The sequence below is a fragment of the Semicossyphus pulcher genome, unplaced genomic scaffold (genome assembly GCF_022749685.1).
Source record: "Semicossyphus pulcher isolate SPU_LCO1_2020_fin unplaced genomic scaffold, fSemPul1.0.p SCAF_13, whole genome shotgun sequence".
Taxonomy (NCBI): domain Eukaryota; kingdom Metazoa; phylum Chordata; class Actinopteri; order Labriformes; family Labridae; genus Semicossyphus; species Semicossyphus pulcher.
Genome location: NW_027211637.1, coordinates 20,773,914 through 20,800,589, shown reverse-complemented (window position 1 = coordinate 20,800,589; position 26,676 = coordinate 20,773,914). Strand labels below are relative to the sequence as shown.

Sequence of the window (26,676 nt, the reverse complement as noted above, 5' to 3'; positions counted from 1 at the left end):
TCAGGTTTCTTTTAGAGAAGCTGTTGATTCTGTGGTTTGAGCTCGAGATGAGGAAAGGTGAATGTAGTCAACTTTATGAACTGGGATGTAGAGCTGCAGGAAATATTGTTTAAGCACCGCAAATGCACGAGTCACATTCATCATTCGTCATGCTGCTCTTTTTTGGTTTGCTTGATGCGAAAGGAAGACTCACCAGTTTCCCTGACTAATCTACAAGTCACAGGACCGATCGCGTAGGTTAAACAAACCTTTCAGTATTATTAGAAATGGTTGATGGCATACAAGTAACACAGGTGTGAGCCACAAGTCTATTTGTAAAGTTAATTAAGAAATGATGGCTCCATCATAGACTGTAAAAAAAAGATGGACGACCTGACCGCTCCTTAAAGGTGAAGCCAAACCCTCTCTATCGCCCCGTGCTGACTGGCTGCAGTATAGGTCATAAAGCCCGCCTCCTCCATGTTAACAGATGGGACATGAGTCAAACTATGAAATCAAAACACACGACAAAGACATTTTCTCAAACATGGTTTCTGTCATTATAGCTAGTTCTTATCATGCTGTTTGCTGTCTGCTGTGTTCATTTTTTTGACGAGTTTATTTTTAATTAGTTATTTGATGCTGTCAAAAGGATGATTGACAGCTCTGTTGACAAATACGGCTCCTGCAGCCGATCTGTTCTGGATTAGCAGAGTAGAGGAGGAACGGCGAGAGGAGACGTAACTAAAACAATCACTACAGTCATTCAACGTTCCATATCCATGAATATCTGCTTCTGACCAACACAAGTAGCTGCTCTGCTGTTGACTGGGCCAACATGAGGGATTTTTTCACTTATACCCCTGGTAGGTTAGGTCTTAGGTCTGGTTAGGTCTTTATTGGATCTACTCATTCAGTCTATTTATTGAACTCTGCGCTGCCAAATTTGGAGCAATGTTCGAGCGCTTCTTGGATGGAGACGGGCGGAATTTGTAGCTGAGATGACGAGGCATCGCAGAGGTTACAGACGAAGCATAGCACCGTGCTGGAAAGGGGGCGGAGATTAGCGTGTCAACACGGGTTTTGTGTTCCTATCATTGCCGATTGGAGCCGAGGTGATAATTACCCGGGTCTACTGCTGAGTCATATGACCCGGGTCTGAATGCTGATTGTAGTCTTTCCCATTAAGCAAAAACATGTCCAGGTTTCTTGACCAATGGGAAAGCAGCTTAATTCCGCAGAAGGGGCGGAACGTCCACACTGCTGCCCTACCAGCCGGTCCTTGCTGTGCAAACTCTGGCTCCAAATGTGCAAGATGGCAGCGCCCGCTCCAGGGTGGATTTTGGATTCTTATTTGTACAACAAGAGGAGGTGGAGACACGTAGTCCATCTTTATATACAGTAATTGGGCTCCACCTGCACTCTCTCCACCTGTTGTGTCATTGATTGTTAATATGAGTGTCAGAAAGTTGCTGGCAGAGGACCGAAAAAGTGTGGTAAAAGTAGGAGTGGGTGTTATTCTTTTATAATTCCTGTATTTTTAATATTGTTATATATATTGCAGAAAAAAAGACATCACAGTGTCAGCTTTATTCCAATAATATGCAGCTCTACAGAGGTGTGTGTATCTGCAGGTGCAGTTGTCCTTTCTTTGCAGTAGAGAAGGTCGATGTACATTTTCTTAATCACAGAGATGCTATAAATTCTCATTCTACTGCTTGAATGTTGCTATGGAGACCAACTCCCATGGGCTATGCAATTAAAGTGGCACCATTTCTTTACAGCTGCATTTTGTAGTCTTGGCCGGCAAGTACGATGAATAAAACATTAGTAAATGTACCACAGATTCTCACAGTGAACCACAAACAGTCTTGAGGAAGAGCCGTCGTTTTTTGAACAAGACGCTGTGTGTGTGTGTGTGTGTGTGTGTGTGTGTGTGTGTGTGTGTGTGTGTGTGTGTTTTCTCGTCTGGGATTTAGACCTCTACCTACGCTATCATTTTAATTTTTAATACCAGTAACTGATTATTCATCTCATCCAATTGCTTTTCTTATCCTCGTGGTTCAGGTCTGTTTTCTTCCCACAGAGCTCTCGTTCATACACGTGCCTGTGTGGTTGATTTTTTGGAAAAAACACACAGTCGAGGCCGGTGAAGCACTTGAGCATCTCTGGTTTTATACAGGGTAAATCCTCCTGTCTGTTCGAAGTGTAATCATGAAGATATTACACCGTATCAATACCGATGTAAATCTGCAGAAGTGCTAATGCTCCTGATCTTATAAATCACTCTGAGGCATCTCATACCGGGCTGATGGGCCCTGAAAGGGAGGGATTTGGCGCTCTGATGGTTACACGAATTGACGGACAGTCTCCTGAGACGGTCGAGGCACAGTTCAGGCTTTCGGGGCGGTCATGCACATAAATTCGCCATTAATAAATGTCACTTCTCCTGCCGCTAAAAAAGAGGGGCAGGAGGAGGAGAGCGCGTGCAGGAGGGGGAGATGAGGCGAGAAGACTTTCGTGTAGGAGAGGCAGAAGGTGAGAGACGCACAGAACAGATGACATGGTGCACTTTTGGGAGGGCCTCTCGGAGACCGCGCGGCCTGCTCGGGGACTTTAGATGCGCCGCTGCGACAGATGTTGAGGTTTCACCCTCCATGCAGAGAATTTGCTCATTGAGCCACATGTGTGACGGGCAAGGATATGTTCCCCATCCCCTGGCACGCTTACATCAGCTCTCTGACTTCAGTGTGCGTAACTCACACGTTCAGTCACACATATACACACATTGAAAAAGCGCACACGCAGATGCACTCTCACAGTTGTACGCATACACACATACGAGCATATTTGGCTCGTGACAGATGAGTGTGACAACTGTTGGCTGTTTGGAGAAATTCCCAGGAAAAATCTGTCATCACATCGGCGTAATTCAAAGAGGGGTTGAGGGGCTGGCGCACCTGTGGGTGCCATGATCGCTCTGTGTGATTAGAAGCGTTGCGGGAGAGGAGGCCTTTGGAGCCTGTGATGTGGGATTTGCATGAGCTGTCAATCATCTCTGTCTTCATCCTGACAACTAGAGAAGAGCAAAACGCTTCCATGGCAACATTAGCCTCAAATGAAGCTTCTGCGTTTTAATAAAAAAAACCTTTTAGTGTTGGTGTTTGTCACCAAAAACAAACACTTTATCATCTAAGTACGGAAGAATGTAGGCTTCCCCCGTCAGCAGCTAATACCCTGCATTATCTTTGCTAACAGGATCACGCTTACTGTTTCAGATGAAGGGTGGTATGAGTAACTCACAGCTACAGAGACAGATTATCTCCCTCCATTCCCGGCGACAAAGCTCTGCTTCTTCAAATCTCTTCACAGAGCAAGTCCCCCATCTTCTTTCATGCTCGCTGCCGTGCACTTGGGCTAAAGGTCTAACCATTTATCAAGGAAGGAGATAACCGGGTCCATTCTTAAGGATATTATACGTACTGTACATACATTAAATTGCTGGGGCGGGACTCTATAGTGCCAGAAAGGGAATGTGTGAAAAATATGAGTAAAAAGACATCTCACTCTCCGTTCATGAGAACACAGAAGTTAAAACTCCCGAGCCTGTGTGGTCTGTGTAACACCCTGATCTCTAAACAGACTGTATGAGTTCATTGTCAGTATAATGGATAGTTACTGTGCCTGCTGTAACTCATAAATACTTAATATGAAATCCATGCTGAACTCTGCATAACTTACAGTAGCTTCATCATTGCACAACATGCAGTGATACATTTAGGACACGCACATTCATGTGCATTACTCATGTAAGTAATTAATGTATGTCATTAACTATTGCAGTGTGAGCTTAAAGTAGCAGATTATATTAGACCTAAAGGTAAATAAGCTTGGTGCATGTGCGGCTCTGAGGATTTGTGTCTCTCTCTCTGGGTTACTTACTCATGGGGTCAGCGGCCGGGTTCTCGCACAGCTCAGTCTTGGCCTCTCCGTTGGGCCTCTCGTTGGGCTTCTGAGACAGACGTGATGACATTGTGGCAGCCGTGACCACGGCCTTGAAGCTACGCTTCCTCTTCTGTACGTTGAGCTCAGGGTGGAAGATAATGATGTACACCTTGGGCATGTAGAGCATGCCCAGTGCGACTGAGGCACTGAGGTTCATGGAGATGGTCAGGGTGGTTGTCTGAATGTACAGCTGGAAAGGACACAAAGGTAAAAAAAAAAGAGTGATTATGATAGAGACAGAAATAGCAGCAAACATAATGGACATGGGCAGTTCTTCTTTATGCTGTATTAACTTTGATTTGGGAGCTCTATGAGGCAGACAAATAAGGCAGGAGTAGCATTTAAACTCTTATCAAGAAAATGAGAGACAAGACAGCCATAATGGCGAAACATCTGTGGCCAATTACTGAACAGTCACACTGTTGAGCACAGTGATGAGGCAAAGCCCAATAATAATCCCAGCCCTGTAACAATATATGAGCAGAGTGAAAAAACTTCATTGGTCGTATTTCAATCAGGAAGGGAGGGGAGAAAAATCTCCTGAGTCAGGGGCCGACATCATTAGAGGATACGTTGGTTTAACATAATAATGTAGTACAAACCTCCTGATAATTCTTTACAATGACAAAACTGTTTTCATTTATGTAGGTGGCCTGGATATTTGCTATGTGTCGCTGTGGGGAAAGGAGCAGTCATGCGCGCTGTAATATAATCCAGCAGCATTTATTAAAGCCTGACCTGCAGCTACTCAGTCAAGTCAAAGACGGTTCAAGCGTATTAATGACAATAGCAGAAGCATCACCATGACTTTATCCAAACGTCCTCACGCGGCCTCGTTTCCGTCCAGCCGGACCCTTGACTAGATTGACAGACCGCGCTGGGATCCGTCCGTGACATGTAGCCGTCCTCTTTCCTTTCCCTGCATATCACGTTTTATTTCATCACTCAAGCATTCATCAGGCCAATTTGCTGCCTCAGAGCTGCTCCTTCCTACACTAACAGCTCGTGTGGCCGGGCTCATTTTAATGTAAATTCCTCCTCGAGCACAATAAAAGGCTCAACATGGGCTAAGAACACTGTGCTGCAGCACACAGCAGATCTACATTTGTTTTCCTGCAGCTCTGCACACGCTGGAGTGCAGCCTGTGAAAGGCTCTCACTGCGTTAAGTGGCATCATTCATAAGATTGCCATTCATGTGAGCCCCACACAGGTACATTCTTCCTTTCCAGATCTTACATAACACCTTCCACACTGTCAAACCATAATTGCGCCCTTTCGTAACCCAGTTCACGCTACAATTTGGCTTAACACAATTTTTATATCGTGACTTCATTTAAAGGTGGTGATTTCAATAAGAGAGGGGAGGAAGGCAGTAATTCTGCAGACACGGAGAGGCTCTTGTTTCATTTAAGGCTCTTGGAGGGGAAAGAATCACCGCAAGAGGCTGTTTCAAGAGCAGATCGCCAGAGCCTCCCCACTAATCTCCTGCACTTGAAAGCATCAGATGTCACTTATATGCTGCCTTCCAGTCAGCCGCTGGTGGTATGGACGGGGGAGAGAATACAATTGTTAACACATTAGGCTGCACAGTGTGTCTGCAGAGCGGCGAGATGCTCACGGATTCAGCGAGAGGAAGAAATGTCACCATTTGCATACAGTTTTTCTTGGTAAATAGCATGACTAATGGTAATTTCTTTCATACAAGATGGACTCATTTACATGCCAGTCATGCTTTTGTCTTCCAATCTTTGCCAATTATTCTGACGCCTGATAACATCAACATGCCAATGCACTCAGCTGCTTCTCTCTCTCTCCCTCTCCGTCCCCGCCTGTTTGTGAAGCAGCATCAGAGTCAGTGATCTGGCGGGCGCACCATGCATTAATAACTGTATGAATATCACAATGCTCTGTGTGCACTCTGCTCGGTGTCACTCAAAGCAGGGGGGGGAGGAAATGTTGTGCTTTCTCTTGTGCTTGAGCTGTGAATTTGCAGCGATACGTGATTAGATATTAGGGCAAGCGATGAAAGCATCGCCAAGAGTTCACACGGCGTCAAAATATAATCACCGGAGAATCTCAGCCCTTCGCTGCTCTGTTTCCATGTTTAGTAGTTGGTAACCTGTCTGGTAGCCATAGCAACACTACAGAGTTTGGTGCAAGCCGCTAAACACGGCTGGAAAAAGGTTTTAATGAGATTCTGATACCTTAGACGCTGCAACGCTGACCCTATCAGAGCTGATTTATTGACCGAGCAGGAGAGTTGATTCAGGAGCGCGCGCCCAATAAGCATTAGGTGCTTACTCATACTCATCACACACGAACACAGGCGCGCACACACACACCAAACATGTAGATATGTAGGCTTTCACTCCCTGTAACACAGATCCAACACGCACATACGTACACACCGAACCCTTTCCCTGACTGTCTCTAATCACTGTGACAGCTTTTTTTGTTGTGCCTCTCTATGAGCTTGACCCAAATTCTTCGCCCCTCTCACCCACCACTCCAATGTTTAGCTTGTCACAGAACATTCATAATTAATTCCTGTTGCTTTAACATAAATAAATACATGAAGTCATTTTCACAACTGCTTGGCAACTCTCTATTTATAGCCGCAGTAATGATTTATTAACGTCCTCATCAGGAATCAAACGGTTGCTTCTGAATTTTACATCTCATTGACAAGCCAAATGCCAACATCCAGCCGCAACAAACGGCATGTCTTCCATTTAGACAAAAAGCTGTTGAGGGTAATTCTCATAATTACACCCACCAGGGATATACTTACTGCAAAGGCAATCTAGTGAGCTATGGTTGAGTACTATAAATGCAGACAGCGATAAGGACTTGATTCAGTAAGTGACAATCTGGATGCTCTCTGCTCCGTAAGAAATGCCGTTAATGGATCCAGGGGATTCGCAGTCTCCTCTCAACCACCTGGATGTCTCTCGTTGTTTCAGGTGGCCTACTTTCAAGCCCGGCTCATGTCATGAATAACTCTCTCTGGCTTTGTGCTGCAGAGTCCCATTCCATTTCAGAGGCGCCGCTTTCTGCGTGGACGGTCGTCCTTTTCATTTGGACTCTGTACAGAGAGGTCCCCATTAACCGGGCTACAGATTGGAAGATAAAGACGTTGCGACATATGTCCGAGCTCTGCTTTTGTGGGTCAGTGATGAAAGTATGAGAGGAAGTCCCTTTTGTTGGTTTTCCAACTGGATTTGTTTAAATAGGTCGCCTATAACGGATCTATTGATGACATGTTCGTTGGTCTAATCGGGGCCCTTGTTTGTCAAGCGTCTTAATTTTTTAAAATCAGTACTAACAAGGAGCAATTCTTTTCCAACTTCAGATTTAAAGTTTCTTAACTTGCAAAGTTACTTATTTTCCATTATTGAGGAGGACTCCTGAGGTGTCCTGATTTGTAAGGAGTCATGGGGAGATTGCTTAAAGGGCAGAAACAATTTGTTCGAGCAGAGATGCTTTGGTAACTCTTGATGATATTATACGTGTTTAAAGACACTAACTAAGTAGTTAGAGTAATCCGTCCCCACATTGGTAAACTATTTTGAGAGATAATTCTGCCGGACCCACAATTTAGCAAGTAATAAATCAACCTTTGATGGTATTATCCTCATGAGACAAGATCATTAGCATAAGGTGCAGTACAAGGTTCTTTAGTAAGTGTGCAATAAAACCTGTTTGGACTCCATTATGGTCCCTTCAGCCGCTTCATTGTCATTGAGGATATCTTAACTGAGCAGTAAAATGTAATATTAGGTCTTACAGAGCAGAGCTGCAGTCACTGAAAGTTGTGCTCATGTTGTTCGGGTGTATTTCCTAAGAACTGAACATATCAGCCGTAACATTATGACCACTGACAGGCGAAGTGAAACACCTTGATTTTCTCATTAAAATGGCACCTGTCAGTGGGTGCGATATGCTAGGCAGCAAGTGAGCATTCTGTCCTCGAAGTTGACGTGTTGGAAGAAGGAAAAATGGGCGAGTTTAAGAATGTGAGCGACTCTGACACGGGCCAAATTGTGATGGCTAGACGACTGGGTCAGAGCATCTCCAAAACTGCTGCTCTTGTGGGTCGTTGCCAATCTGCAGTGGGCAGTACCTAACAGAAGTGGTTTGACATGTACCACCTACCTAAACATTGTTGCACACCAAGCACACCCCTTCATGGAAACAGTATTGTTTAATGGCAGTGGCCTCTTTGCGTCACTGCAACAATGGTTCAGGAATGGTTTGAGACTTGGCCTCCAAATTCCCCAGATTCAATGTAATCGAGCATCTGTGGCCCATCCATGAAGGCCCCACCTCGCAGGTTACAGGATTTGCTGCTAACACCTTGGTGCCAGATACCTCAGCACACCTTCAGAGGTCTAGTGGTTTCCACACCTCGACAGGTCAGGGCTGTTTTGGCAGTAAAAGGGGGACCTACACAATGTTAGGCAGGCTGATCGGTGTATGCATGTGGGGTCTTTGTGTATCAGAAGAAGATGGGCCTGCCGGTGTTAACTTAAAGTCTGATGTGTAAATGGAGTATTGATTAGAAATCTACATAAGATTTAAGCGAGTTAATTTTGGCATTATATTTTTACATTCATGTCACCTTGGCATTCTGCCCGTCCTCATAAGAGAAGTCTACATTCTGCTTTTCCCCCCTCATGTAGTACTCCAAACCTCGACTGTCAGGAGAGGACCAAGACGTCATCCTAGTGTCTGGCTCTGGATGTTGTGAAACAGCGTTGCTACACTGTCACAAGCTTGATAAATGCAGGGCCCCGGTCATGGCTCCCTCTTCATCTCGGGGGATGTTCAACATCTATTTTCAAGATAAAAACTACAACCTTTCCTTTTTGCAACAATCAGTTTTAAACTTTTGCCTGCGGTCTGCCTCTGGTGTAATCCGCACAAGGTTTGCAGCACAAAACAAGTGAAAGGCACAGGAATTTTATATTGTATTCTGAAAAAAGACTGAAGTCCAACTCCTGTCAAGTGCGGTTTGCACAGAGACAGGAGGAGTTGAACTTCTTTTACCTGCAGAAAGCTGGAAAAGGAATGTTTTGGCCAAGGAAAGTTAGTCATCGCTAATGATGGGTGGCAGCAGGGGCTCTCTTCCAGGAGGCTAGTGGGCACAGGAGACACCTTACAACGGCCTAAGTGGTTCCAGGACATGTATTGAGGTATGTTAACTTTAAGTGACATGCAGTTCTTGTTGCGTGACTGAACCTTGGCTGTGTTCTACCTGAAAGTTTCTGTCCTGCTCTTCTGAACTGTGAAACAGAGGTAATTGAATAAGAGAGTTTTCTTGTTCAGCGGCAGCATCCTTTAAATATACTCGCTCGCTCCTCTTCTTAAAAAATCAGCTGTCATGTTAAAAAAAACTTCTTTTGGGACTCCGTTATCACATTTTGCACATTTCCCCGTTGTCTGATTGTTAGAGTGTGTTTGAACAGTGCCTCGCAGGCCTGCAGTTTGTTTTAGAAGTCAGTTGATCTCCGAGCCCGATGGCGGCTGAATTCTGATGCCGGTGACTCTCAAAGTAATTAACTTGAGAGTGTTGAGTAGTTGACTGAGCACATGCAGGTGCACAGGAGGCAGGGAGGGATGCTCTGTGATCTCTTGTTACAGTTTCCGCACGGCTTCCTTCCACATGAGTGTGAATGGGCGAAACGGAGGCGGAGGGGAGGGGGGAGTCACAGGTGTGGAAAATAAGGGCATCTAAATAATGTTGAGTTAAAGTAACCTGCACTCAGCGGCAGTCACAACTTCTGCTACACAACAGTACAACAAAACAACATTAGGAAAAACAGCCATGAAATTTTAACTGGATCATCACCGGCAGTGCGATCATATCATCTCAGCCTTTTCATAAATCATTTGATATCGGACAACCTGGGGTGAGAGAGACTTTCCAAATGTGTGTGGGTGTTTGGCCAAATCTGCACTTAAAAACACAACAGGGTGAGGTACTTCTAATGTGAAGATGTAGTCACATGCCTCACACTGGATCACACAGCCTCCTCATTCACATGCAGATCTACACACAAACTCATGCTCTTGTTGTATTATGAATATTATACATTTGGAAAGAAGTTTTATATGTATTATGGAACAGACTTTTATTTTGAAGGAGCAGGTAAGCATCTTAGCTCCCACATTTAGTTTTGTTACATGTAAATCCTTTTTTTAGGGGCGGTTGCGGCTCAGTGGGTCGTCCTTCAGTCGAAAGGTTAGCGGTTCGATCCCCAGCTCCCTCAGTCCACATGTTGAAGTGTCCTTCCGCAAGACCCAAATTGCTCCCGGTGGCACAGCCATCGGCGTGTGAATGTGATGGCTGATTTTCAGTCGGGCACTTAACGCAGCAGCCTCTGCCGTCAGTGAATGAATGTGTAGCCCTTTCCCCACTGGTCAAAAGACCCGCTGACACCCGGCTTTTTTGCTTAGTGGGAAAGGTTACAATTACCATTCAGACCTGGGTCAAATGATTCTGCGGTAGACCAGGGTAATTATCACCTCTGCTCCGATCGGTAATGATGGGAGTGCGATGCTGCCACTCGTCTAAATAGACTGAATGAGTCATAGATACAATAAAGACCTTACCACGGTAACATCTTCACTGGCCTCCATGCTGCTTATCAAAGAGTAAGTTCTTTGTGCGTACTATTGTTTACTAACCCTGCAGCAGAAAACCGACCGAAAAGGAGTATACTTCACTGGCAATGGGAAAAGAGACAATCTGCACTTATTAGCAGGTCTGAAAAACAACTAACTAATTTTGGTGGGAAAAGGGGTCTATGTGTGAATGTGACATGTAGTGTAAAAGCACTTTGAGTGGTCGCAAGACTAGAAAAGCACAGTCCATTTATCATTTTATAAAGTCTCCTACGGTAAGGTTAGGACAGCTTCTGTAAGAGAAGAAATTGGGGGATTACTGCGGGATGTATAGCGAGCTTTTATTTTTTTATATCGCACGTCTGTTAGCTTTACTTTATTTTTGTCCCAAGGATTTTCTTTGAGAAGTTTCAGTTGCAGGTCGTTGGAGAATTAATGGCTTAAAGGCAGGATGCAGTGTCAGACCCACTGCACAGACACAAACACCATTAATCTCGTCTGTCCCTTAATGACAATATTTTTGTATTTTGTACTCATATTTTTAGTTTGTGATGAAGGGATCTCATGTGCACAGTTTTAGCGGGAACATGTTGTGATATCACACCGGAAATCTAAATATAACTAAGCTCATATGATGGAATAGATAACTTCACTTCACCCTAACTACACTTTTGCAAAAGATGTTATCGAGACACGCAAAGGCACTTCTCACCCAGCTGTGGCTAGGGAGGAAGCAGAAGGGCACCCACGACGGCCATTACCAGGCCGGGAGGCGGTGGTGCGAACTGGAGGTGAGTGTGAGGCAGGAGCGGCTGTGAAGAAAGAGTTAACTGCATAAAGGGGAAAGATAAACACATTACTGCCTCGCCAGTTGCCGCGAGTAGCATAATGAACTCCTAATCGCTGCTGAGGGTGTAATTCATCTATGAAATCAGCAGCAAATTGAGATGAGGAAAATCAGTTTCTGATCCATCTCATGCGCGCGCTTAGGAGGAGGGATATTGAGCGGTGTGCCTCTCAAAAGGTTAGGAGTAACACTTTCCTGTCAGCATCGATATTCTGTCAGCGGAAAACTTCCCCTCCGCTCCGCCTCGTTCGCACGGCCTGCCAAGCAGCACGCGCAGCCCGTGTATGCAGCAGATGAATGCATCTGTATTCTGCTTGGTCTCGGCCAGATAAGCAATGACGAGCACATCAGGTCAAAATGTCAGATTCTCAATCAACTCCAGTAGCAGCCAATGTCAAATGCTTTGTTGAGTAGCGCGCTGCTGTCAAGAGATGGAATGTGTTGAATCAAACTTCTATTTACCCCCCCATTTCTCCCTGCCTTCCTCCTCCTCCAGCTCCTCATCTTCCTCTTCCTCCACCTCCTCAACCCGCTTGTCTGCCTCTCCAGAATACGGCATAATAGTATATGTTGAGCCCTAGGCGTGAGAGCTAAGATAATGGCATCTGGAGCTGCCAGCGCCCCCATCCTAACACCGCTAAGGCATTTCAGGATTCTGGTGCTTAACATCACTCCTTCCTCCGCCTTTCTATGCCTATTTCAGTCTGCGGTGGTCGAGTGTGGGTTTCCAAGCAGATCCGAGCCATGTGAATATGAAATCAAAAGAAATGAACCCATAACTTATACAGTCACTAAATATGTGTGTGTGCTTCCTTTGTGTACTGTTTGTGTTTGTACAAATATGCATGTGCGCATGTGTTTGGACAAGATAAAAACAGGGCTGAAGGAATGAAAGGGACATTTCTGAGAGGAGGGAGAGAGGCAGACAAAGAGAGGGGTGGTGACAGAGAGAGAGAGCCAAAGAGAGAGAAATGACTCACCTTCTCTGCCGACTGGGCCGTGCCAAAGAAAATCGGGATGAAGGCCAGCCAGACTATGCAAGTGGTGTACATCGTGAAGCCAATGGGCTTGGCCTCATTGAAGTCTTCCGGTACATCCCTTGTCTTGATGGCGTAGATTGTGCAGGTCACCATCAACAGGATGCTGTAGCCCAACGAGCAGATAATCTGCAGGTCTGTGATGTCACACTTCAGCACGCCGCGGGCCAGCTTGGGGTTAATGGTTTTCTGCTCGTCGTAGTCGACGATGGTGTTCGGAGGGTCCACGGCGAACCACACCAGCACGCCCAGCAGCTGCACGCAGATCAGACTGGAGGTGATGGCGATCTGGGAGGTGGGGCTGATGAAGCGCGGGGCCGTGACCGTCTGCTTCCCCTGCTCGAAGATCCGGTAGATGCGGTTGGTTTTGGTGAGCAGCGCGGCGTAGCTGATGCACATACCCAGGCCCAGGAAGATCCTCCTGAAGGCACACACAGCTACGTCAGGCTTGGCAATCATGAGGAAGGTGATGATGTAACACAGAAAGATGCCAGTGAGCAGCACGTAGCTCAGCTCTCGGCCCGACGCCCGCACGATGGGTGTGTCATTGTAGCGTACGAAGGTTGCCATGACGAAGATGGTGGCAATGATGCCGAGCATGGCCAGGAAGACGGGGATGATGGCCCACGGGGAGTGCCACTCGAGCTTGACGATGGGGATGGGCTGGCAGGCGGTCCTGTTCGGGTTGGGCCTCATGTTGTAGGCACACAGTCGGCAGGACGTCTCGTCGTACTGGTACTGGTAGCCGTCACAGAGCTCGCAGTGCCAGCAGCACGGCATGCCCTTTACCCTCTTCTTCCTCTCTCCTGTTTTGCAGGGCAGGCTGCACACAGAAGTCGGCACCTCCTGCTCCCCATCTGGCCACTGAAGCTCCTCCAGCTGGGAGAGAAATGACACACGGCACAGGGAGAGAGGGTTAGCAGACCGATCAGGCCGCTGATTAGAGGCAAGCACGGTAATAATGAAGAGCACCTGAACGACATTACATTCATTTACTGTTTCAACTTATTACCCACCACGGATTACTACATTCTTTACAATAATCTAAGTAAAATGCAATCTTTGGAAACAAAGGGAAAAAATGTAATGCAAAAAAACAATTAAAGTAATACACTGCAACATCTTTCCCGCCAATTTCTTAGAGGGATTGCTTTTTCTAATACTTGGAAGTAATTGAAATCACCATGGCAACAGAGCTTACCTTTGTTCAGTGAAATAAAAAATAAAGTGATGTGAAACGCACAAGACATTATGTTTTAATACAGGAGCCAGCGAGGTATGAAATATGCGATGATAAGGAAGGAGAATGGGATTTGGAATTGCAAAACGCCTCTTTTAGACTTTGTGGAGCTATTTCTATTTATGATCTTGTCATCAAAATGAAAAGTGCAGCACACAGACGCACTGAAGAACTTTCTGAACCCCCAACCCAAACAGGCCCCGCGGTGCTTCATAATTCAAGTTTAAACTATAGACCCAGCTTACAAGTTTGCCTTAAAAAACCCACGAAGAAGTGGAATATTTTGAGCTCTTACATAGTTTGTTAGGGCATTAAAAAAGCCTCTCATAATTCTTTGAGCCCATCTTTTGATTTCTTCTGAAAGTGCACTGATCCGTGGCTTTAAAAAGCTACAGAAGATTAAAGATGCTGCAACATGGGTTCGGCAGTTTCGCAGCAGTAACAGCCAACTAACCACCATAAATGAATTGGAGCCCAACAAACAAAAAGAAGAGAATCACATTGAAAACCATCTTGTGGTTTAAACTGATTTTTATTGTCTTCTCAAACTGCTACAATGTAACAGATTTAAAGAGGCGCTCTGAGAGTGTAACTGTAAAACAGCCGACATTAAAATCAGAATGGTGTAGCGTAAAACTATATTGGAAATAAACAGGGATTAGATTAAGTGATTATTCTGTGCATTATGCTTTGATGTGCAGTGAAGTCATGACTTATACCCTGCAGCAGCTTCTTTATGGAGGAGCTGTGTATCCTTGTTTTGTTTGTCTCATGTTGTATGTTCACAAGGAGACACATGCACATGGCTTTACACTATTCCACTCATCTACAGGTGGCAGTAATGTGCAAAGAAACACAGCAATGTGTCAGCAAAGGCAGGAAAGAGGAAGACCAGTCCAAGCTAGTAAACTGCTCTAAAAAACATATGATTTAAAATACTAAAAAAAATGTTTTTTCACAAATGGATATGCATTTAATGTTTGTAAGACCTCAAAAATACAGACGCTTTAGAGCATGTATAACTAAGGTCACCTTTAAAGGGCCAGTACACTGATTTTCAACCTCAGTCCTATCATGCTATTATGGGGAGCTAATGCCATTATGGTAGGAAGGGTAGGGTATGCAGTTTCTCTCTGTGCCTTTGGAGGACACTATCCGCTTCTCCAAAGGGCCCTGGAACACCTCCGTCAGATGACACGTTTGATGTAGTCTGGCCAGGGAGCATGCTAAACTACACTTCCTCAGAAGACTTTTTAGACGATCCATCGATATATACTCGTCATATTTCGGATTCTGTACCGCTCTGAGCCATTGCCTGCGATGAAAACAGTAGTATTTCACTTTCAGAGGGAGGAGCGCAACGCACACTGGGTGTTGTAGGAATGTAGAATGGGCGAAACCACAAGCTGTTTGTACGACTTTCTTCACAGCTATGGTGCTAATTTCAAATATTGTTGTTTCTATCGATTACAGGGAACACCAGCTTTGACTGACAGTGGCTTTTTCCAGGGGCGAACTGCTCCTTTAAAGGAAATGTTTGACATATTAAGGAGCCACACTCGATAGTTTTCTTGCTCAGAGTTAGGTGAGATACTTCTTTCATGTCAGCCTATTGAATATGAGGCTAAAGCAGCCAGTTAGCTTAGCTTACCATCAAAACTTGAGGCAGTAGGAAACAGCTAGCAGGCTCTGTCCAAAGGTAACAAACCCTGTCAACAAGGGCCTTTAAAACTCCCTCATTAGCCTGTTATATCTGTTTTGTGTAACAACAACTTCTGATTTTTACACTTCAGTTTTTGTGCGGATTAAAGAAACGCGATATGGCATACTAATTAGCGGATTAGAGGTGGTGGTAGGTGGGTTTTTTGTTCAGCTAGGCTAAGTGTTTTCTGGCTGTAGCTTCATATTAAGCGTACAGAAACGAGAGCGGTAACAGTATTCTGATAGAAGTCTTGGCAGGAAAGTGAATAAACAAACTCCCCCAAATATTCCTTTAAATGTTGAATTTTTCCCTCATTTTGTCATTTTTGTGGCGTGCAATGAATTAAACCAATGTGAGGAAACATTCAACATAAACTGTATGCTCTCTTCATGTTTCCCTGCAGATGAAAAACTCCAGCAGGTACAACTATCATCGTGTACAACATGAGTCCAGCTAAGGATAGAAACAGCATCACCTCCTCCAAATGTGGAAACTGACAATAATTGCACATACAGAGCTGCTGCCTTTACAGCACGCACACACACACACACACACACACACACACACCTGCTAAGTGTGTTTGTCTTGTGTGTACCTGTATGACAAATGTGTTGTTACTGCGGTGTCTGGGTAGATTATCATCTGCCATTTATCTGGGGGCATGAAGGTGCCATTTGTTATTTGGACAATGAATGGTGCTCTGTGGAAAACCTCCCGATTACACACAGTGTGGAAACAGTAATGAGACCAACAGCTCTGTTGCCATGGAGACCAGCAAGATTTTTTGACACCTCGGACTCGTGCGGCTGCCATAGTTGGGTGTTTTGCTTTAGTCGTTAATTTTACACTTAATTTGAGCTTTTGTGAGCTGGAAAGGCATCACAGTGTACTTCTTTATCCTCCATCGCAAAGATGCTCACCTTTAAATCATAATGCTCTTTATGTGTTACTGAACAAAGTGATAGCATTGGAGGATAATTGCATTGTTACAGCGCTCGGTTTGTAATCACACTCACACAGAGTGGAGCACAAATCTCCAGCAGCAGACGTTGTTCCACCTGCGCTATCGAATCCATTGGGTTGAGTTTAATTCTTGTGATCCGGAGAGCCATTATGCAAATGTTAACTCATCTGTATGTTAATGTCATGTTTTTCTTAGTAAGAGGAGTTACAGAGAAACACCTCAGCTCAGGTTTCAGCTATCATACGGTATGTGCAATTTCAAACCATGCCTCCCTTGACATAAAATCCCTTTATATATTGTCCACATGAATCACACAGGCGCATTCTTGTGCTGTGACAGTGAGATCTATGACAAACCAACACCTCGCACTTAAAAAGCAGCTCGTCTCCAGCCCTGCACTCAGCACTCATATTAGATAGTATTCTTTGTAGGTGAGTTAAAGTTATTTAAAGCTCCCATGGTATGAAAACTGCCTTATCCGTGTTTCTCCACCATAGGTTCTACAATCTTTTGCAAAGAAATATCAAGAAAATTACATTTCCACAAATTTTCTTATTAAAAAATCCTGCTTTCCTGCAAAGCTACCCCGAGCGTTCATGTGATTTATTTTCCACTCTCAGGTGTACCTTAAATAACAAAAATGTGATCACAGATTTAGAGTTTCATCGTGTACGGAGAAACCTGCAGTGAAGCTACGCGGAGCAGCCCAGGAGATGTGTATTTAGGTGTCAGTTTCCAACAACATCAACTTCTTCAGCTGCTCTCTGCTGCCAAACGCTGAACATGCACGGTCTGACACTTGGGTTAAAAACATGTTCTTCCTCCTCCTCCCACTCTCTTTCACCGCCAGTCCTCCAACCTGTGCAGTGGGAGAAGAGTCATCTCCAACAACGGATCATTGTCTGTTTTTCTTTCTACCTTCTTCTTTTTCCGTGTTTGAACGCTCACTTTTTACTCGTTTAAAGGTGGAAACGTATCAGACTCTTTTTTAACAGCAAACAGATTCTGACAGACTACAATTACACCTTTTATCCCCCCTTTACGTGTTGATCTGAACATCCTCTGTCAGTTTAATTGCATATTGTTTTCTCTTCTTAAAAGCAGCGTTTGAGACATTTAATAACCCGTGATAAATAACATCTTTTAAATCAAGCATTTGTCTTTTTTAATAAAGTCAGAGAGAAACTTTCTCCAGGACTTTGGAATATGTTTAACATTTGGCTCACATTAGTATGCGGCACCTCCACTGAAATGTGTGTTTGTGCTTCTCTATTTGTTGTCGGAGGAAAATATTACACCTGAAGAATTTGCTGCATTTATCTTCATGGTTAAAGATAAGCACTTCCCCTTTCTTGCTAAATTGCACTCGCTGATTCTTTTTTTTTTAGCTTAAAATACATCAATTAAAGTAAAAGTAAAACACATCTGCACCTGAGCTCTCTCCGTGTTTGAGATGCAAATAAAGTGCACCCCCTCGTCACATCAGAGATTTTAATTTTGCTCAACACAAAAAAGCTTTATGCTTGTAAATCTTAAGCATAGCTGAGCCTACACATCCTGTTTAGTTACAAGCATTTAATCAACATTTGTCAGTGTGTGTGTGTGTGTGTGTGCTGTCTGTGTTCCAAGCATCTGTAAATCGTCATACCCTGAGCTGGAGCGTCTCCACCCACTGTCCTACCACCTTATACTCTGGGGTGGACGAGTTGGTCATCTGGAACTGGAACAGGTCATAGCGTCCTGGAGCATCACCGTTCTTGTTAAACACAACAGAGGTGCCGGCGCTGCCTGTGCGGAGGAAAAGAGAGAGAGAGAGATTGTAGCAAAAGGACGGCAGGGAAGAAAAATGATTGGCAGTGGTGTAACAGCGAACAGCACCTCCTTTTAACGGGAGAAAAACATGAACTTTTAAGCTTTTCCCTCTCCGTGCGGTGGCCTACATTGACGGACCACACAAAGGACCACAGCCTGTTCCTCCAAACACAATGACCTATATGTGTAACCTTTATAATAACTACGGACTGGGAAGCAAGATCCCTACTGACTAATACAGCCCTTCCCCACATGCTTCCTATGCATCATCGCAGCTGCATGATGGCCACTGCAGGAATACAAATTTACACGTGCAAAACATGGAGAGAAATGTGGCCTCTCAGCTGTGAGCGCTATTATCAGAAATGGACTGCTATTTCAAATGCACACACCCCTCCTGGTGTTGGAAATACATTTCAGCCACACAGTTGGCAACAATGGGACATATAGGGAGGATACACAGGTCAGCCAAAGCATCATACGGTCCCCATCTGCTCTCAGTGTGCAGCCGGCCGTCTCAAGCCGAGCCCTGAAGATTTCGCTAATTAGCTCAGAGAGGACCGCGCACACCTGAAACACAAAATGTGTCTTTGTGAGGAGCTGTCGGGTGTGTCTGCGCGCACATCACTCAATTACACAGGCACCAAGTCTGCAGAGTGTGTTTGTGGGGTAGTTTGTTAATGCAGACGTCAGTCAACATCAGATCACCCCGGCAGCGGCGGCAGCGAGTGTTGACTGGCATTAATGGGAAAAAACGGTTGTGCTTTATTTTATACATGAGGTCTGCATTGTTGATGAGGTCATTTGTACCATCCCACAGCGCCGAGAGAGAGAATGAAAAACTGCTGCATTGTACAACAAGTCTATTCACCTTGGCACTACTTACAGGAGCGCATAAGCACAAATGGAGATACCATTTTTGAATTGGGACGGGGGGAGTCTGATGACACCTGGCATGGGAATTAAACACTGTAATAGCTCTGGCTATAAAAAGTGTAGAGAGAGAGGACCTAGAGCATATGTCCAAAACACTTTTGGGAACATGTTGGTGTTTGAATCTGGAACAGAGCTGGTGGCTTTTGCATGGAGGGCCACGGCACCTTTTCCTTGGTTTGCAGCCAGAAGGGAATTTCATCTCCCACACATTTTTTTTTTTCCAAGGACATTTGTCACTGACCATTCTACAAAAGTTTCAAGCCAAGAGGCTCTTGTAAAACAAGAAAGGCAGAGGTAGCAAGAGGAAAAGCCATTTCAGGGGACATTCAAATAAAATACTGTTTACAAGGACCCAAAGTTTAGCTTTTGACATTTTGACACCACTGGGCTTTACAAATGTCAGAATATAAGACCTAAAGTGGTCATTTCCATATTGATGCAGAGCCAAATATCCCTCCTTATATGCAGCATATTCCACATTTACAAGGCACAAATGGTGCATCTGGAGTCATTTGACCATTCGGCCTTTCTGTTTTAAAGTGAAACACTAATTCCTCCGTGATGTGACGGCACAGAAAATGAAGCAGGACGGGTGTTCCGAATGAATTTAGGCGTTCTCGTGATGCTCGTAGTGAAATCTCTCCAACTATGAAAACCAGAATAAAAATCGGTGGGTGGTAGTCACCGTCCTGTCACTTCTGCTTCCCACAAACAGATAGTAGACTTGTTGACACAGTGTATAAAGATGTTGACAGGGTATTGACTCCTGTGTGCAAATGCTGTGACAGGGTAACCATTCTTACTCCGACGCCCCGGCAAAAACGCGCACAAATAAACAAACACACAAAGTCATTCAGCAAAGTGACGTGAGTGATTGGGCACTTGGCGCTCTTCAGCTTTAGAGCAAATAATTAAGCGGCGTTTGTGTGTGTGCAGATAAAAAGACATTAGGAATTCCTTTGTATTTCCTATTGCCTGATATTTTCAAGGGAACAAAATGCTCTGTGTAGACTCCTTAGTGCGAGTGCTGTCTAAGATGAAAGATTTATGCATTTGCATGTGGCTCTGAACTAAGACATGACAAAAGTGCACTGCTGCTGTGCTTTGCTGAGCAGTGTGGGTGGACTGGGGATCCACTGCTGTGTTTCTCTCGCATCATTATTCTCCCTTTTTTTCCCTGCCTCTCACTCTTCAGCTCTGTGACTCGGGCGCAGTGGGGAGATCAACAAAGGAGGCTTACACTCCTTCGCTCTCAAACATACATTAGCAGCGGCACATACACAGGATAATGTGCGTGGCTGCAGTCTAAATGCAATAAGGGGCAGTGAGATATGCCTGAGCCACAACAGTAGAAAGGTTTGAGAATATAATAGCCAGACTGGAAGAGGCAGAGGAGATGGAGAAGGTGCAGATCTTATTTTCGGCTCAGGTGAAATGAGCCTCTCTCTCTCTCACACACACTGAGGTAAATGTTTCTCGGAAGCTGAACATCCGAAAAAGTCAGCACAGGCCCAGATGGTTTGTGAGATTGGACGGCAGATTGTCAATCCCATGCATGAATCTGCACTTGGTTAAGGTCCCCTTGAAATCCGAGCACTGCACAGGCTATTGCAGCTTCCTCAGTGCCACCTTAAAATCCAAGGGCGTCTCGCCTGCTGGAACTCTGCATTGCTGCCATAGCGACGGTGTTAAAGATAGGAAGGCAGCTCTGTCGCCTGAAGTTCACTCACAGTTTATTTTTATACGTTTTTGAATAAAGAAAGAATGTATCGATTTGTTAGGATGATCAATGTGATGCTAACACTCATCAACAAAATACAAAATGTGGAGAGGAACTAACGGATCAATTGATTTAAGAGCCTGATGTCGCCTGTTATTTTTTATATGGTTAAGATAAATGGGGTAATAGGTAATAAACCCTTATAAGTCCCTATAAGATGCTTATTAGCATTAGATATATGTTAATACGATTATACATGTTAATAATAGTATCATAATCATGTTTATTGTTAGATTACAACAACTATTTTTTCCCGCCAAAACATTTTATTTTTATGTAATGATTTATTTACATTTTAAGAGTCTTGACCCAAGCGTAGTGCTCATTACAAATGGAAGCTACAAAAAGCATAGTTAACTGTCAATAAGTGCATACTAAAGGATGATTAACATTAATAGGAAACTGTTCTCGCTTTAGATCCAGTAACTGTAAAAAAGCATAATTATCTGTTGATAAGCTCATAGTTAATCACTAATTACTGCATAATAAAGTATGTATTAATCTTAATAACAACTGTAAAGCTTATTAAAAGCTCAACAATAACATTAGTTTTTCATGCCATTATAAACATTATAAGAAATGTATAAGGTTTTTATTTTATTGTTAGCTGTCTATTAATTGTTTACAAGTGCTTATTACTGTCTTATAATCTAACAATAAACATGATTATGAAGTTATTATTAACACTTATATAGCCTTATTAACAAATATCTAATGTTAAAAAGCATCTTATAAGGACTTAAAAGGGTCGTATTACATATTAACTTACGTTTATTACAGGGTCCTTCATATAAAGCTTTACGAATTCGGTAAATATGTATATATATATATATATATTTGTTGTTGTCAAGAACTTTCAAGAAAATACCCAAACCTTTAAAGCTCTTACTAATCCTTCATCCTGATGAATCTCGGTCCTCTATGCCACAGCTCTCAATTTGTGTCCAAAAACCATGCAGTGCTCTGGGTGACATGTTCCTTTATTATGATAAATATGGGTGCTGCAGTTTGTTTTTAATTGCACCCACATATACCATCCTGCTAATGGAATACTTACTAGCGCAGCATATGTGGATTAATCCGCAGCTTAAATCTGCTAATGACTCAGATTGTAGGAAAAAAAATGTCTTTTACTCACTGAAACTGATCTCGACACGGTTTATATGTCACTTGCTAAAGATTGGTTAGAGCAAAACAAATCGGCTAACATGACAGAATAAAAGCCTAGAGTGAAACTGAGTCTTATTAAAAGTGTTCAAAGGCCTCAAATACTACAGCCGTTAATGAGCACTAACATTAGAGATGTGCTGCAGGAGCATGAAGAACTGCATTTTAAATAGTAAATACATTTAAAAACAAGTTTTTTTTTTAAAATATAAGCAGACTATTAATAGTATGTCCATGTACCAAGTTTATTTTGCAGAAAATATAAACTGAGGCGAATGAAATAAATAAAATACTAGGCTCTTCGTTCGCTACCCCAGTGCAGAACATACGAGTACATTTCCCCCACATATAAAACATCACAGTGGGGGGTTATTTGAAAGACAACGAGGCGGCTCCACGTCTAAAAGTAGGACAGTTTTGTGAGAAGATTAGCACGATTCCTTCCTTTACAATCTTATCTGGAACATTTTGTGACGACTCAATGTACTTCAGAGGAGCGGCGAACGATCGCTGGCTGACAATCATGCCGGCTCATTCCTAACGACAAAGGTCCCGCTCGCTTTAAACTCAGCTCCCATCCGGCTCCCTCCCTCCCCTCACTTTTGCATTTCAGAGCAGTTGTCATTAAGAGCTATTTGTCATTAATTGTTAAGTATCCTCCACATCCATCTCTGCACGGGGCTGAATAATGTAGCGGTTCAAGTACGGGCAGACCCTTTATATGTCATATTGGCTCAAAATATTTCTCAGAGCCAGAAAATGTTTTTGAGCTTCGGATGAAATTGAATTTAAATTGTAGCCGGCCCACGAGCGAGCTCTGAGAGAGAATGTAACATTGTTTTAGCTGAAAATGTTTGTAGTGGGTTCATCCATAAGTACATGAATGTTTATGCATTCTGTTCTGCTCTGATCTACAGTTTATTCTATCTTCTGCTTTGTACAGCTTGAAACAAAGCGGGAACTTTTCCTCTCCCCTGTGAGCATCCGATGTGCAGATTCCACTCACCGTTGAAGCTGGTGTTGCGTATGTACTTCAGCAGAGTCTTTCCCTCAGCTGACTCCATCTGTGGACAAACGCCAGGGTGGTCAGGACACAAGTCCCTCTGCATGTTGTGGAGCGCGTGGGCCATGGCGTACACTGCGTCAATCACAAACTGCACCTTCCCTTCCTGCTCGTACTTGGAGTCGATCCCGATGCGCTCCTGGCCTGAAGGGAAGAAAAGCAGGAGAGACTTAGAGCCGAACACACCTGAACCGTTAGACTTCAGAACTCCCGATCATCTCCAGCTTCATTTTTATTCCTGCATTTACCATTTGCTGCTTGTTCTGATTGTGTCTGATCTACACCTCGAGGGACCGTGTGGCATAAAGAATAAGAAGACACATTAAATCCCCAGGTTTCAGTATCAAGCTGAGCTGTGAGACAAAGTGTTTTTGACAAATGCAGCACATTCAGATTGAGTTACTGCCGTGTATCACAAAGTAATAGACTGCTTAGAACAGACCTCACTTGTCCCATTTGCAAGGTGATGAAGATCACCATGAACTTTAGTAACATACTCTTCCACAGCGGCTCTCTGCTCTTTTATATCCTCCTCCCAGTGTACTGCCCTTTCACTATGGGCTGCCGTAAAGGTTTAGCCTCATGCTGCTGATACACTGCATGAATACGTAATGTACAAGCCCTGCTGGATTTCTGTTTCTGTACAAAAATGGATTAGCTTTTTTATACTCCTGGAAGATGAAACCCACGATTAAAAGAGCAAATTAAAATCAAAGCAACAAAAACACTACGATTACTTGTTATAATTATAATCATCATCCTCATGATCATGATCATTAGCATCATTATCTTAGCATTCAAGCTCCCAGTAAACCAAAACACATAATGAAGGAAGCAACTGTGAATACTAAAAGACCACCTCCTCCTCGGTGAGAGCTGCTCATATATGGAGGAGCACATGATGTTAATAGGACACATATGAGGATGTGGGAGACTTGCATACTGAGGGAGGTCAAAAGCAATCTGGGCTGACATTTCAGCCCAGTCCTCATAACTTAACATACATTTCAGCCCACACATAACCTCTTTGCTTTTCAGAGGGCTCTGCATAGGGTGCTAAATGGACAGTCTTTGAATGCAAAAGCCTCCCGCCTCGAGCTCAGAAATATCAGCTCGGCTTGAGGTGTTAAAAGAAAAACAGAGAATAAAGAGTGGGATTGCAGAAAGGAAAAAAACAGTCATCTTACAGAGAGTTTGAGAGGTTCACTCAATGAATGAGCATCTTCTGTCTTTGACGCGTGATAAAAGACGCCAAACAGGAGATAATAAATGAAACGAAAATCCCTCTGCAAACAGTAATTTGTGTCACACTGCCTTCACCGTCATCACGTATGCAAGCAAGATTAATACAGCATCCCACATCACAGGCATCACCCTCCTAGATAATACATGCAGTGCAATGCCTGTCACACTGTTAGCAGGCGGTGTTTAGGTAATACGAACATGCATCACTCTTATAAACTGCATCATCACTGCTACCACAAAGAATTGGGGCATGAAAGTTTCTGTCATTGTTCCTGTAAGTTCCCACCAAAATAAAGTACTCTGCCTCTGTTAGTACTCGAAGCACGGCCGAGCTGAGCTGAGCTGAGCTGAGCTGTCAAGGTGACTGGGTGAAGGCGAAATAGAGGGAATACGGGATTTAAGAGTTACAGGACATTAGCCACAGGAGCAGACGGTCTGTAACTGTAGTATGACTAAGACACGTGGTGCATTATTATTCTAATAATAAACTCAGCCTGTCCTGCTCCCGCTGGGTGAAAACACCTGGTGTTAGACTTTCTGACTGTGCCGCAGACAGAGAGGGGTTGAATTAAAAGCCCCAACAGTCTCTCTGCAGCTTCTAATGGGAACAAAAGGTCAAGTTCAAATCAACCTGACACGGGAGAGTTAAAATATGCACCATCCATTAGTGTAGTACAGAAATGTTCAGACTCTGTTCGTGTCAAAAAGAAGTGTACCTGTGCATTTACGGCTGGTATCCTCCCTCTTTGACGCACTGAGGAGCCTGCAGTCAAAGTTTTCCTCCCAAAACTCGGCAAACCACACGTTCCTGCGATTGTTCTCCAAAGTGAGCGCAGCAAAGTATTCATCAAACCCTGGGAAGAGAGGAAAGAGGAGAACGGCTCAGTTCCGGACCAATTATCAGCCAATTCAAACCTGTAGGAAATGAAGCGAGGCGGGTGCAGCAGCAGTGTGGCGGCGGCGGCGGCGGCGGTGGTGTGGTGCTGGCCGCTAGGTGTTTGAAGCACACCAGCAAGCGCTACTTCATCAAAATTTGACCACAGTGGTTCCTCTTCCTCTCAAGGCCCCATGGAACTTTAATCACTTCTTTCATCTAGGAAATTACATTAATTAAAAAACAGGATGCATAATAAATAACGCAGGGATAGTACGGGGTGCCACAGCCTGGTGCCTCAGGCTGCCAGGTCCTGTAGGTGCTGAACAGGTTTTCCTCACTTCATAAAATCCATTACAATACGCGATGGATTGAAGGCATGATGTATAAGTTTAACACTCATTTCAAAAGGGCTAAGGTGCTTGTATCTCTCATTAGCTTGAGGAGAGATAAATTGCTGCAACAAAGGAAAGAGAAAGCTTGTTCTTTTGTTTGTGTAACTTTGCCAGGCAATGTGGGTCAGGGAATGCAGCTGGGAGACACTTCACTGTGAGATTTGTGGTTTCTGGATTTTCTTAATCTGTTTTTTTAAAACTTTTGTCACAGAAATAATTTTTTGTCCTGAGAATAATGTGAATTTCTCTTCCTCCACGCCTCCTCTCTCCGTTATCCTGTCGAATCAGCTGAGTCGTGGGTAGAGGTGATAATGGCTAATCAGAGCCGAGTGACTCAGCTGATTTCTTTGCAAAAGACCATCAATGATGCATGGTGGATTAATAATGTTCTCACTGCCTCCAGAGTGCACATGTGTCCTGGTTAGACCTCCCTAATTAAGGAAAGCTTCATAAAACTTCCTCCGATTGTAGTGATGGGTGGTTATTAGGATTGTGACACCAGACGGAGCTTAAAATAGATGGTGCATGCAGAGAGTATTCTTCTTCTGTGGTGGATTTCTGCACGTCCTGGCAGATACAGCAGTATCATTTCCTTGTTTGCCTCCTTTTTGTTGCTTTTTGTGGATGGACTCATTTCCTTAAGTTTTAAGAGCAATCCATCCCTAAGCACCTAAAAACAATTGGTAATGGTATTTGTTTTGGAGTTTAATAAAAGATCATAACAATTTTATGCTTTGTTTTTCAGACACATTATCTAACTACTACACAGCAGTGATTATAGATACTAATTTGTGGGCGGATATGAGGCCCAGATGGGAGATTTTTTCTTTTTTTAATTTTAAAACCACACTCATGCTTATGTCTGTGATTATCGCGAAAGGTGACACAGCTTCTGTTCATTGGTTTCAGTATCTTATAAAAGCTACAAAGTTGTCAAGTCGTCAAAACTCACTATAGTCTGGTCATGTCCAACTCACGGCCAAATACAACAACAAGGTCACA

The 26,676-nt window shown here is 43.8% G+C and overlaps 1 protein-coding gene across 1 annotated transcript in view; it reads right to left on the bottom strand.

Moving 5' to 3' along the window:
* Positions 1-26,676, bottom strand: part of LOC138589487 (metabotropic glutamate receptor 7-like) — a 42,244-nt gene that overhangs the window by 1,588 nt on the left and 13,980 nt on the right. Inside the window, exons 4-8 of the mRNA XM_069659789.1 lie at positions 25,122-25,259; positions 23,104-23,304; positions 18,051-18,190; positions 12,440-13,375; positions 3,922-4,174 (exon numbers count right to left, since the gene is read on the bottom strand). Coding sequence (XP_069515890.1) covers positions 3,922-4,174; positions 12,440-13,375; positions 18,051-18,190; positions 23,104-23,304; positions 25,122-25,259 — 1,668 coding nt within the window. The remainder of the gene's footprint in view (positions 1-3,921; positions 4,175-12,439; positions 13,376-18,050; positions 18,191-23,103; positions 23,305-25,121; positions 25,260-26,676) is intronic.